The following is a 14,439-nucleotide window of genomic DNA, read 5'->3' as shown; positions in this document are numbered from 1 at the left end:
AGGAAATGCAGGAGAGAGGGAGAGAGAATGAAATTATTATTATTTTGGAGGGGTGAATAAAGACCATCACACAAGAAAAGTTGAGAGAGAGAGAAGAGAATTATTCAGTTCAACGCCATAGTTTATTCAAAAGAAAACAAGAGAGAGGCTTCATTCCAATCTTTTCACTTGCTCTATAAGCGAAACATTTTCTTCTTCTTCTTCGACTTGGCTTGATCTGCTCCTTTTTTCTTATCATTCGGCGGATACTTGTGTAGACGGCATGTCAGCCAGTACCACCAAAATGTAAATGATGAATAATGCTTCACACCGTTGATGATGCCTCTTTCAAAGCCCATCTTTGCTTCAAGACAGATGAATTGGATTCATTCTGCTCATCCTCTTTTATAGCTACTCTTATAGGTCTAAGTTAGCCCTAAAGTCAATTAGAAAATTTTGAGGCATCAATCGATTCATCTACAGTAAGGGTATTTTGGGTAATAAAGTTTTTCATCATTTATGTCTCTTTCCAAATTTAAATGATCTATTGTATTTTTGGGTGATACATGGGTTGTAAATTGGAATGGATTTATGGTCGTCGTCCACGTTTACACTGAGGTTGACGCTATAAGTAAGAACGAAATAATAAAACAACCATACAAATGAGGTAGGTACAACGCATGCATGGTGCCTAAAATGGAAAAAAATGAGGTAGGTAGAATGTATATTGTGGGAATGTTTTTCATTTTAATGCCGTTAAATCCTCTCTCCTCCTCAACTACCCCCCAAGGGTATCAATTGTGTATAAAAAATGTTTAACAATATCGAAACTGCACCGTTTAAACTGTATCGAACCGCACTATTTCAAAATTCAGTATGATATAGTATAAAATCGAATTTTAAATACAATATGGTATCGGTTTTAGCCTTTCAGGCAAGGTACGAAATCTCGCTCGAGTTCTCCGGTTCGCTACCTGGCGAACCGGCGAAATCTCGGCGAGATTTTGCTGATATACTTGGACTGCAAATTGATATATCAAATATGACATCAGTCACATCACATACTCACACGCGTTACACTTACATACCTGCAAAGTAAAATTTAAAAAATTAATAAATTAAGATATATATATATATATATTATTATTATTATTATTATTATTTAATCCTTTTACTTTTACAATTCCGTGGTTCTCCATCAGCCACGCGTGTGGCTCAATTGCACAACCTAAAATGTTAAAAAACTAAAAAGTAAAAACTCATTTGAACTTTGAAAATTACATGATTAACTAACTGCTTTTAGGTTTCACTTACAAAAATAGTCACTCAATGTTTCACTTTATGCATTTACAAAACTAGTCAAAATATTGATTTTTCACATTTTTGTACATTTTTTACCCTTAAAACTGATCACATCGAGCGGGAAAATCACTATTTTGTCCAAAAGGGTAAAGTTATTATTTTTTCATACCCTTTGGACATTTTTCACCCCTATGCTGGTATGGTCAATTTTAGGGGTAAAAATTTCCAAAGAGGTGAAAATGCACTATTTTGGCTTGTTTTATAAATGCAAACTTCAATTTTAGTTAGTTTTGTCAAGTGAACATTGAGTGGCTATTTTTGTAAGGGGAAACCTAAAAGTAGCTAATTACGTAATTTTCCCTTTGAACTTCAGAGTTCATCTGTTCATCTTATTCACGGAAGTTCGGTCGTCGATGGCATCACATCCGGATCTCAGACGTTACGAAACCATGATGGGGTTGAAGCATCGTACATGTGGACATCGCTGGATCGAATATCACCATTGCTGTTTCTCATAATCAATTGATCGGACCTTGTAGGAGTCTGATGGGGTCCTACATCCCCGTTGCAATTCGTTTTACGGTAATGTTGTTGTGGCATAAGCAAGATATGCAAGTTCGCAACTTAAGATGGGTAACGTTGAACATAGGTTTGCATTTTTAATGAAGAACTAGTGATATTCGCCAGTATGTAAAATCGGATTTTGGTGATTGTGTCAGTTCACCAACCACCAAAACTCCTGAAATTCGACGATATTTCGCCGAATTTCGGTGAACTTACGTACCTTGGTTTCAAGTACCATACCGTCGTTATGTACCGAATTACCATCCAGTACATAATACCAATTGAACCAAATTACCATACTGAATTTAATACTTTCTTACCAAAAAAAAATTTAATACCTGGGTTGTTTATGTAATTTCCTTGTTATAATTTATATCCTCTAACTTTACCCTATTTCATTTTGGGAGAGAGAGATTGTGATTCTTGCGAAGCTGAGTTTGAGATCATTGTTGGCTTGGCTAGTCGATCTTCCTCTCTACCAATTGACATTTTCATCACCCTCGTTGAAAATTTAAAATTTTGACTCAACTAGATGCCTCACGCCTAATAAAAGTTTAATTTTCCAGCTACATTAGTTAGATATAAAAGATTTATCTCTTTCCATATAACCAAAAATCATGACAATTTATTTCTCATTTCTATTTTTTATCTTTAAAAAAAAATTCATTTCATTATTTTTCGCTTTCCATTTCTACCCATCTCTTCCCAGCCAAATCCAACCTAAGATTATTGTTGCCAAATTCTGAAGGTAACTAATGCAATGTTACCATCAACATTTATTCCAAAAATTTTGAATAAATGTTGTGGGACAAGGGGAGCCCCTTCAAAGGGCCTTTTTGAAGATGGAAACTTCAACCCTTCCTTGATTCCAAAAATTTTCACGTCAGTGAGAAATTTTTCTTAGAAAAGGAACTTCAAGAATTATTGTTTTTTGAGTTTGAAACTTGAAGATCTGAAAATTCAACAACACAGTCAGTTGTTCTATGGTTTAATATTATTTGTAATCCGTTGGATCTCCCCTTTTATGTATTCTGACTATTTTAGTAGGGTTTCTCTCTAGTTTTTCCTCTCTTTTTGAATTGTGGGCCTTGGAAACGCTTCATTTTGCCAACTTTAATATATTTCATCGTTAGCCGAAAGGGAAAAAAAAATTCCACTCTATGTGCATGTGTGTGTATGAGTCTATGAGATAGAGGATGAGATAAAAAGATTACCAAAAAAAAAGAAAAAGAATAAGATAAAAATATCACACAGGAAATCTTGAGAGAGAGAGAGACAGACTTTATTCACTTAATGCCATAGTTTATTCAACAGAAAAAAGAGAGACTTTGTTCTTCTCTTTTCATTTGCTCTAGTAGCAAAACATTTTATTCTTCTTCTTCTTCTTCGACTTCAGCTTGATCTGCTCCTTTTTTCTTATCCTCCGGTGGATACTTGTCTAGTCGGCCAGTTAGCCAATACCACCAGAATGTAAATGATGAATAGTGCTTCACCATATTGCGGATGGCTCCTTCTAAGCCCATCTCTGTTTCAAGATTGATGAATTGGATTCATTCTGCTCATCCTCTTTTATAGCTACTCTTCCAGGTCTAAGTTAGCCCAAGCCAAATCAGATTTTTTTTGGAGTAATAGTCAATTCATATACAAAAATCATTTATGTCTCTTTTCCTTATTTAAATGATATATTGTTTTTGGGTGATATGGGGCTGTAAATTGTAATGGATTTACGGTCGTCGTCCACGTTTACACTGAGGTTGTCGCTATGGGTAAGAACGAAAAAAATAAAGCAGCCATGCAAATGAGGTAGGTACAACATATGCATGGTGCTTAAAAAGGAAAAAAATGAGGTTGGTAGAATGTATATTGTGGGAGCAATTTTCATTTTAATGCCATTAAATTCTCTCTCCTCCTCAACTGCCCCTAGGGGTATCTATTGTGTATTGAAACTGTTTAGTAATATCGAAGTTTCACCATTTAAAACGTACCCAACCGCACTATTTCAAAATTCGGTATGATACGGTACAAAACCAGAATTTTTAATTCAATACGGTATCAATTTCAGGTACCATACCCTCGTTATGTATCGAATTACCATCCCCACAATACCGGCTGAACCGTATTACCATATTGAATTTAATACATGTGTTATTTATGTAATTTCCTTATTATAATTTATAAGCTTTTAACTTTACCCTATTTCAGTTTCCCTAATCCCTTCATCTTCCGGGGGGGGGGAGAGAGAGAGAGAGAGAGGGAGAGAGTGCGATTCTTGCGAAGCTGAGCCTCAGATCGTTGTTGGCTAGTCTATCTTCCTCTTTGTGAATTGACATTTTCATCACCCTCGTTGTACTTACTCTTTTGAAGGAGCACCCATTGAAGCAGCTTCCTTGAAAGAGTTTCAAGGAACAAAATTTTCATTTGCGTAGTTGGTACAGAGGATAAATTTTTTGTTTATGTACAAGTTATCAGCTATCATTGTTGTTATGAATGTTTGGCTCAGACCTCTGGGCCCAAGTGAACCAACCAGACCAATACTTTGGTTTGATCCTAGTTCATTAACTTCGTAAGACACTTTTCGGTGAGGCACTTCTCAGCAGAAAAGCTTGCTCAGAAGAGCGCCTCTTAGTGACAGCCAGTTGTCACGAGAAGCTTTTCGGCTGACCTCTCAACGAGCACCTGACAAGCTACTTCTCAAATAAAGTAACGTTGCTAGGGGACTCTGCGTGGATCTCTCAAATGTCAATCAACTCATTAATTTCCCCATTGAATGCACTGAGATTCATTAGATGTTCATTGACAACTAGAAAACTTCTCATTCACCTACGGCTTACTCGAGTATTGCACCCTACCATTTTGTCTACCGAAGATTAGACTTGTTGTCACATCTATGTCAGTGATAATTTGATCACCTTATTCGGTGGGATTATGTACAATTATATTGAAGCTTCGTGGGGAAGATTGGTGGGGAAGATTGGAGTTTGGTTTGCTAATCAAGCTACGCTTCTCATATCATCGTCACCCTCCTTTTGGAATCATGAAATCCAATGGTCATAATATATATCCTCACCACCTCAGAGGTATGTGTATGATATATATACACGAACACTCTACACAAAGGGGTAAGATTTTCCTACGAACATTAACTCCAGTCATTTACTCACCGGCAACCACTCCTAAAAGACAATCCCTCTTCGTCTTTTGGGATTGTATTTACTCCTCTTTACGAGGATTTGTGTTTAGGAGAATCTAATTTAATCATTGGAAGTGGCTTCCCGTCCCCAGAGACGGCTCACACTCACTTTCCTTGTTTTTCAGGAACCAAGAACCAAGTTTAATATTTGAACGAACTAGTTGGTCTATGGTCAGGTTCTAGAGCAACTTACCAATAATTTTATAAGCTGATTTGCTGGTTGAATGATGATTTCAGTATCTAAATAACAACTTTGTATGATACAACAAAATCACTAAGATCCATGTCATTCCCATTGAAACCTGGAGGAAGCAATGACAGAGTACTTGAATTACCTAATTTTTGTCGAGTGGGTTCAGTGGCTCATCAACAGCATCTTTCATCCGAAAAAAATGGATATGAGAAGAGTATCTTTTACATTTCCTACGTCTGCTGGTGGAAACAAAAAACCCTCAAAAATAGAACTACGAAACCCAAAAATAACAAAAAAGAGTAAATTATTACATTTCATATGCTTGGCAACAATTACGTTTATACTTCTTAGAATTAATTTTATTACAAATGTTCCCCGTGGATGCAGTTGGATAATTCAAAATATAAAAGGTGTAAATGAAATAAAATAAATTTTAAGGATGTAAACATAATTGTATACAGACATATGGGGTAAATATAATTTTCTCTAAGAAAAAAAGGAAGAATTGATGGGCAGATAAAAACTGTAAAATGGCAAAGAAATCCTTGTCATCAAGCTCCACTTCTCCAACCGTCATTTTCACAACTTCAGTCTAAGTGCAAGATGATTTTCAGCTAGGTCGTTCTTTTTCATTTTTTTTTAATAATTGTTTAATTGAAGATAATTTGAGAAAGAAGGGAATATATTAGTACTACTAATTTTTTTCACTTTACACAAAAGTATTTTGATTCACTTAACTAGTGAAATTAATTGTATAACAGTGTTACATAATCTTGGGCACATTAAGGACTGAACAAGAGTTTGGGTTCAATATTATAATAATAATAATAATAATATGATTTATATAACGCTGAAGTTTTTCCTAAAAAAAATAAGATTAAAAAATAAAAATGAAACGATCTGAAATGGAACCTTAGTGCATTATAAGTGTCTTTAGACAGGTTTACTATATTGTTTGTAACTTCTTTGGATCTGTTTTTCTTCCTTTGGTCATTTCTAATGTATTTTCGTTCACCAAAAGGAATTTATTGATCTCTTTGTGAGACACCTCTACATGAAATTTTCAAAAAAATGAATAAACTGAAAATATATTGCTGTTGTGGGCGGTGCATGAGAGTGAGGAGATCAACAAGATTCAGAGCAAGGGTTTGTTGTCAGTTCCTATAGTCTTGTGTTGTTTGTAACTTCTATCTTGTTTTGTGATTCTAATGTTTTAGTCGGGTTTTCCTTTGGCCATTTTCAATGTATTTTCATTCAAAAAAGGAAAAAAAAATTCTTTGTGAGAAAGCCTTTAACATTGGGATTGTACAAAAATGTAAAAAATAAAAATTTGTGTTGTTGTGGACGTTCATGCTCGAGAGTCTTCCTCTATTTTCTTCCTCTTTCGTGTGACTTCTAATAGCAAAACCAAGACTCTCTTTGGCTCTGATAGATTTCTTTTCGGATATAAATAGCAAGTTTATATAATTATCAAAATAAAAAAAAACATTTACGAATTAAAAAAATAAAAAAATACAAAGACTAAGTAAAGTGAAGGAATATTAGCTCTTAATTGAAGACTTTGTAAAATGAATCCATTAATATTATTTAGTTATTAAATACGTAGATAATATTGAATCGAAATCATTAACTATGATCTTCAAAAAATGATACTTATTAAATATAAAATATAAAACTATATCTTTATACATTATTTATTTATGTCTATTAAGTGAATGAACAAGGGTTTTCTAGATAAGAAAATGCAACCATGCATTTCCCTTTAATTCGTGCTTTTATGATAGTAGGATGATATGATAGTACAATAGTATCATAAGGTAGGTAGAACGAATGTCTTTGCAGTGTTTTCCTTTTCATTGCCATTGCATTACCTGTTCCCCTTGACTCTCTATTACCGTGCCAGTACTATTGACCATTGAGATCACACTAGAAGGGAATATACATTCAATGGTTATGTTTTACCTCATTGAGCCTAACCTCAAGCCATCCATAAGTTTCCGGTAACAACAAATTTGTTAGTTTTACTGCTTTGACCCAATTGGACGCTGACAATTAATTGCCTCCTAGGCTCCAACCGTGGTTACATGTAAAACATTTTATTTTGTAAATTTATTTTCTTATTTATTATTATTTTTTTCTAACGGTAGTTTGAATTTTTTTTCTTAATGAAAATCTGTACAAAATAAAAATTTCTCCAAGGCCCATCCATGCTAAAGAAGTCAAAACCTTCAGCACCTGTCATGCCCTTGCTTTGAACCTCCACAACTACCTCAAGCAACAAGGAGGTATACAACTATGGATTAGATTAACAAGCTTATGTCATAAATGTGATTTTCAATAATAAGATTTGTTACATAATACAGTATTTATAGTTAAATTGTAAAGGAAAGACAATACAAGATTATGAAACAAATGCAGTGGTGTCAAATACGGTAATATAGGATTATGTATCCGTAACCCCAACAAATGCAGCACATCTTTGATGGGAAGTTTGTCGCATAACAAAAGAAAGCGAAAATGAGGAAGAGATTTGGTGAGAACATCAACAATTTGATTAATTGTAGAGATAAAGCTAACCGCCAAACGTTTACCAGACACAAGCTCACGAATGCAACAAAAATCTATTTCCAAGTATTTTCTCGTGAGTGAAAAATTGGATTCTTAGTAAGGAATGTAGCACTTAAATTGTCCTAGAACACTTAGGATTAAATGCCAAATAGATACCAAGCTCCCCAAAAGAGAGCAAAATCCATACAACTTCTGTAGTTGTAGATGCAATAGCACAATATTCGTTTTCTGTAGAATAGTGAGATACCTTTCGTTGTTTGCGGGAACTCCATGAAACCAAATGATCACCAAAATAAATACAAAAGCCCATAGTGGACCACGTGTATCCGAGAAAAAAATGATATTTCTTGAGTTGTCTAATTTTTTTCTCAATCATGAGATTTTTCTCTCCTGTGCAATGCTAAGATCTTGACTGCTAAGTTTGTTTCAACAATTTTTCTCGAGGTATTCTTCCTGATCCAATCGTTGACAGAATGATTCTCTACCAGTTGCGGATTGTACAAAATAAAGGTGAGCTGTGATGATAGAGTCCAAGAAAAACATATTACTTGACCCTCACCGTATGCATTCATGGACAACCACAATATCATTTTCATATCCATCATTAAGTACAACTTGGACTCAAATGACCAACTTTCCACTATAAATTTGATCTGCCACCAACATAAAATATTTCAATTAAGTTTATCTTAAAAAACAAATCATATTATTATTATAAAAGCATAACTCAAGAGAAATAGCCACATTTCTATTTCCTTAAAAATCCTAAATCATTAAATTTACATATAATAATAAATAATTCCCAAACCTATAATTTTATTTCACAATATTATAAAAACCAATATTAATTGCAATCCATTTTCAATAATATATAGTTATTTGATAATTATTTTCTTTCTTCAATGGTGATTATTTTTTGTAATATCTACGTTTTTTTGACAACCACCTAAATATTTTTTACATTTTTTATAATATTATTTAATTTAACTAATTAGTTATTTCTCCTTTTCCTCTTAGTTATCGAACATAAGATAAAGTTACTTGCACACTACTATGGAAAATAACAAAATAAATAAAAATCTAATTTTTTAACCAAAAAAGACTAGAAAATCTTCTTATCAGATTAACCAATACGGCCATAATTTTAATACAACTTTACTCCACTATTATAAAATTATAACTTTATTTAGCTAATTTAATATAACAATACTTCAGAACTATAGTTCATAATAAAAAAATAAAAAACATATTAAGAACCACTCATATATATATATATATATATATATCAAATTTTGTAATTAAAGGATTTAAAAAAATCATTCAACTCGTTAAAAATAAATATCTAATTTAGTTCATATTATTATGAAATTAGAAAAATTTACCTGAGATATTCTACTTAAAGGTTAATAGTATTTCAATTGCCTTTAGTATACCAAACTTCTTCTTCACAAAAGATAAGTTGAAATACATAGAATAACCAAAGACACTAACCACAAACATTTCGATTATTCCTGTGAATTTTGTAAGATTATTTATTATCCTTAATCATGTATAACTTATTTTTTTTCTTTAAAAATAAAAATAAAAATTTTCATAAACACCCAAGACAATTGGCAAAAAGCACATACACTAAAAAATATATCAAATTGGTTAAGACACCCCTCAATGTGTCTAAAATTTTCACAATGGTACACTCCATAAGCAAATTACTTTAAATCATGGTTAGATAATTTCATAATTCCCAAATTACCATTAATCTCTTGTGACTTTACAATGTTCCTCCATAAATTCTTTCTTCCTCAATTCACCATTTGATATCATAAGATATAGAATAATACAACTATAGGTACATTCGTCATTTCTTTTACCTAATTAGTTACCATTTCTAATGGAAAAGAGCGTGAATGCCAATTTGGCATAATTTTTGGGTATCTACACTATTCGCCAATTATCTTGGAGTGTTCTGCAATTTTCCCAAACAAATCATGCATAATGTATTAACAAAGTAGTTCTAAATCATTCAGAAAAAATAAAAAAGAAATGAACTACTCATAATGTTTGAACTTTATAGATAGAGTATTATTAAAAAAAAAAGAAAGAGATCTATTAGTAATTTTGTACTCAAATCTGAAAACTAATTAGTTACCATGCCATGTATAGAGATATATTACTCCCCTGTTCTGTCTAATATTTTTTCAATTATTATTATTTATTTATTTATATTTGGTTGGGAGAGGGGTTGATAGCGAGAAGTTGATGGAGGGAAAAAGGGCGGGCAGAGGAACAACTGCTGAAATATCATAACAAATTCACTGGATCACCATGACAGGTAAAACTCCTGGAGGGATTGAAAACTAAATGTAAAATACAGCACTGACAGCTTGAAAGCAAGGTAGCAAAAGCAATTGAGAATTGTGTCCCTCATATTGTGTTTAGTTGCTTTCCTGGAACTACGAAGAGAAAGCCATTCTCAAAAATTGTAGACTTTCTAAGCTTCACTCGTAGCAACCTCAGCTTCATTGTAACAACCTATTAGTTATATATATTTGTATGTTTATTGCAGTTGGACTACCTTGCATAACCATAGCCTTTTGCCTTGTATTTACACAACATTTAGTTGCATCAGTGGAAATTTAGGCAACATAATATCCAAGTAAATTAGTTGTTTGAAAGTTTAAACAGACCTGACTAGTCCAACCATCAAATGATCCCAGCTAATAGAACCAGAGAGGCTGGCATTGGCCAGATAATTATAATGTGTGTAGTTTGGAGAAGATATAGAGCACTTTGAGCACCATCAATCCTTATTTGTTGGCCATTGCCTCTCATGATCCAGTGCCGATCTGACTGTTGGATGCTTGGCCAATAAGTCTTCTTAGGTTGTGCAGGAATCAATACCTGTGACGTGTGTTAACGAATCTCTCACGTCACTTTGCTTCGCTTCGCTTTGCTCTGCTTTACGGTAATCCATTGAAGAGTTTACAAGTTTTCATGGATTCTTTCAAGTGTCATCCGTTCTTTTCTTCTTTCTTGCAGCTTTTCCTAATGTTCGTTTATGCAGTAATATGTAATTTTCTCATTCTCTACGCTCACCGAGAGGGAGAATCCGAAGAAAACCCATCAAACCAAGCAAGCATCATACACAACCCACAAGATTATATATGCAGAAAAACATCTTTTATTCCCCGCTCTAGATTTTACTGTAAGAGAAGAAGAAAGTTCAGCATTAGAAGACCCTTTTAGTGTAATCAGTGATTCAGATAGAGAATGGTGGGTATGTTCTCACGATTCTCTGGGAAAAATGGGCTTAGACGGACTCAAAGTGCACTTGTAAGCATCCAACCTCTTGATGTTCTTTACTAGAAAGGCGTTTCAGTTTTTTCTTTCCCTTTGTTTTTGTTATAATTGATCCAACTTGTGAATAGGGTTTTATTTGTTGGGGGCATTTTGTGTATTTCTGTTTGAACTGACTCTTCTTGTTTGATTTTCTGATTGTTTTTGCGTTCCTCCCTGAGCTTTTGAGTGTTTCTCTCGTTTCAGCTTTTGCACTCGAATTTGGTTTTACTTGATCTTCTCATTGTGCATGTTTGAACTGTGTTTGCTGAAATTGATTTGGATTCCCTGTAATTGTATCTTCGCTTCTTTTGGATGATATTTGACAATTTGATTTATTTATGTAGTCTGAGCACTTGGAATCCATTTCAATGTCTGATATGCATTGTTTTTTTTTGTGTTTTCTCATTGACTTATTTCATCTATCGTTAGCCATGCTCTTTGTACATAAGTTGAAAGGGTAGACCCGAAAGCTTGCAACTGTGAGGGGTTGATTTTCATCTGGAATTGATACAGTCTAGTCTGTTTTCTAGTTCCTGGCATCCCATTTGTTGAACTAGTTGCTTCGCTATATGATCAGTCGTGTTAATCTTATTGCTAGTGCACAAGGTTGGGATGGTCATTTTAGTTGTTTTCGCATATGTTCATATTTACTTTCTGATTCATTGTCATTCTATGTATCTAGAAATCATTCATTTACAAATTAATTTTATAAAATTTATGGAATTTCTTGTGTTGCAGGATCAGAGGCAAGTAACTCCACCACAGAATTCTGAGGCCACTCGTCCTAACACAACTGCTGCTGCAGCTGCCTCTCATAGTATTGAAGTGGCTATAGAGTTCAAGCCTGTTGAACATCCGATTGAGCCTCTGGACAATGATAAGCCCATAAAATGCCCCTTACCAGAACCTTCTATTCTTGATGTAAGTTTTACTTGTCTTGCTGAACTCTCTGATGTTTCTTAGATTTCGCTTATTTAACATTAATATCGAATTTTACCAATTATACTGTAAATATAAGAATGAAATTCACCTGTCTTGAATACTTTTCTCTGTTTTTCGTATCTCTCCCTCTTATCTTGTACTTGCAGACCAAAAAAATACTTGTTTTGTGTGTGTGTGTGTGCCCATCCTACTCTTTGTGAGCCTTTTTACCATAAATTACAAGCTTGAACTTATAGAGTTGTTGAATGAAGAAATTGTTTTACACTAAGCAAATTTTATAGTTTCATTTTGGGGGCAGTTTGTCTTTGCCTGTAAGGAGAGGTTACCTTGCTAATTACCATCCAAGATGTAATTTAGATTTCTCAATGGACTTCTTATCCAATAGAACAATTATGCGTTGATTTGTCTGTTCGTCTTAGAGCATATTTTTGTCATTATTATTATTGTTTCTATTAAATACTCTATATATCTTTAATTTACTGAAGACCTCCAATCCATTCATGGATTCTTTACATGTTGATATCCCTGGTTCATATGCTTGGAAATGTCGGCAAAAGCTTGAAAAAGTTCTGCCACATGCAAACAAAGGCTTCTTCTTGAGTTTCTGATCTTTAGTGCCTTTATTTTCAGGATTTGAAATTATGGAAGGAACAAACACCAGCAAATACACGAAAGAGGGCTGACTTGCCAGTGAAGAAGGAAGAGTTGAGCCTTGAGTCTGAAGCATCCGATCGAATGACTTCATCTTCCATCAATGCACCAGAGTGCAATGTCATCGACTTGCTGGAAGAATCTGATGCATCTGTGGTCTGAAATGAGTTTTTCTGGCTAGTCATCCTTGAGATTTGTTTTCACCATCTAGTATTATTTAGTGCTTCCATGTATATTCTTTTCTCCCCCTCCCTTTCTTCCTTTTTCCCCCTTTTCCCCTTTTTCCCCTTTTTCCGTTTAATTTTTCATATTGTTGTTTAGTATTAGTTGACTTGTAAATTTTTATCAAAAGAGACAGAAGATAGATTATCTGTAGTCATATAATCGAATGATTTGAAAGTTAAAGTGTTGAATTTTTGTATTTAATATCTCATCAAAGAAAGTACAGCTTTATGTCTCATAGCATGTCTTCATAATCATGGAGTTGCTCGCTTTATTATTAGCTGTGGAGACTAATGTTTCTATAGACAAGCTATTGCTCAGTTGCTTCTTTGTCGTTACACTTCTACTGTTTATCAGTAAAATGTTTCATTTGTTTGTCCCAAAATGAATGATATGTATTGGTATTGGTATTGGTATTGGAGATATAAACAAAACTGTGGCACTAGTCAAAGAAACTGGTCATGAAGTTATAAACTGAAGAGAATTTAATGGAAAACTGGTTAAAACTTGAGCAAATTACTGCTTTGCCTCTAGTCCTAGGGTTGCTGGTGTAAAAATAGAAATCTGGGTTTGAATTTGTTTCCTCGCGTTCCCAGTGTGGGCTGTGAGCTCTTTTATAAATTGTGTAAACTGTGTTTGATACAGTACAGGATTCTTACAAAACCAATCTATACAGTTACATGAGATAAGAGTTATGGTTCAACCAGATTAATTCCCTTGGCAGTTATGGTTCTGCTTTCAAATTTAGGCTGGATCCTAACCCTTGAAAGATGATAATATCATAATAATGAGAGAATTTATAACAGACGGATGCAAAACTTGGGAGCATTGAAATAGTTTCCAGGTATTTAACATATTCAATAGAGATTTTGGCAAAAACCCAACCCATGAACAGAGCAAAACCAGAGCAACAAGGAGGGAATTAATACAAGTGTGGGGCTTATGACTTCAATTTCAAAACCTTCAACTGACCAGCCTACAAAACAAAACATAAACCAGAAACAGAAACTAAATTTAGACCTTACAAAATCCACCTCTGATGGAATGGCAGTGATTACATATCAATGAAGCAGCCAATTTGATTAGTTAGTCCATTATTTTCCTTACTTTCATTTGAAGATAGCATAGAGAGCAGTGAGAAACTAACCCATATTCAGAATTCATAATTCAACACTGGAATTCTTCTTTCTTCCTTTTTCTTTAACAATGTCTAATCGAACTCAGTAATAAACCCATGTGGTAAGTGGGATACAGAATTAACAACAGTGACGCAAAAACACAAATAAATCACATCCAGTGATGCAGAAGCTAGACAGAAAACTCTCTAATTTGAGAAGGAAGCTGATCAGATGAACTAATGAGGTGTTTCTTTGGACCGCGAAAGCTCCCATGATTCATCCATGGCTTCCTCTGCCATTTTGGCTGAGACTTACTGACATGCTCTTCCTTAGGTGATGACTGGACAACTTCATTAGCTGGGTGGATAGAAGAA

At 33.9% G+C, this 14,439-nt stretch overlaps 1 protein-coding gene across 1 annotated transcript; it reads left to right on the top strand.

The window, feature by feature from the left end:
* Positions 1 to 10,777: 10,777 nt before the first annotated feature.
* On the top strand, positions 10,778 to 12,977 carry LOC149006814 (uncharacterized). Its single transcript, XM_089166547.1, has 3 exons — positions 10,778 to 11,126; positions 11,871 to 12,053; positions 12,705 to 12,977. Exons 1-3 carry the CDS (start codon positions 11,064 to 11,066, stop codon positions 12,885 to 12,887), a joined length of 429 nt encoding a protein of 142 aa, XP_089022673.1. The 5' UTR covers positions 10,778 to 11,063; the 3' UTR covers positions 12,888 to 12,977.
* The last annotated feature ends 1,462 nt before the right edge of the window (positions 12,978 to 14,439 follow it).

This window comes from Hakea prostrata, chromosome 8 (genome assembly GCF_041222555.1).
Source record: "Hakea prostrata isolate BN-2017 chromosome 8, UWA_Hpros_2, whole genome shotgun sequence".
NCBI lineage: Eukaryota > Viridiplantae > Streptophyta > Magnoliopsida > Proteales > Proteaceae > Hakea > Hakea prostrata.
This window is presented reverse-complemented; position numbering and strand designations above follow the sequence as displayed.

Coding starts and splice junctions, on each gene's coding strand:
- LOC149006814 (XM_089166547.1), top strand. CDS start 11,064: ATGGTGGGTATGTTCTCACGATTCTCTGGGAAAAATGGGCTTAGACGG. Junction 11,127..11,870: donor GACGGACTCAAAGTGCACTT/GTAAGCATCCAA, acceptor CTTGTGTTGCAG/GATCAGAGGCAAGTAACTCC. Junction 12,054..12,704: donor CAGAACCTTCTATTCTTGAT/GTAAGTTTTACT, acceptor CTTTATTTTCAG/GATTTGAAATTATGGAAGGA.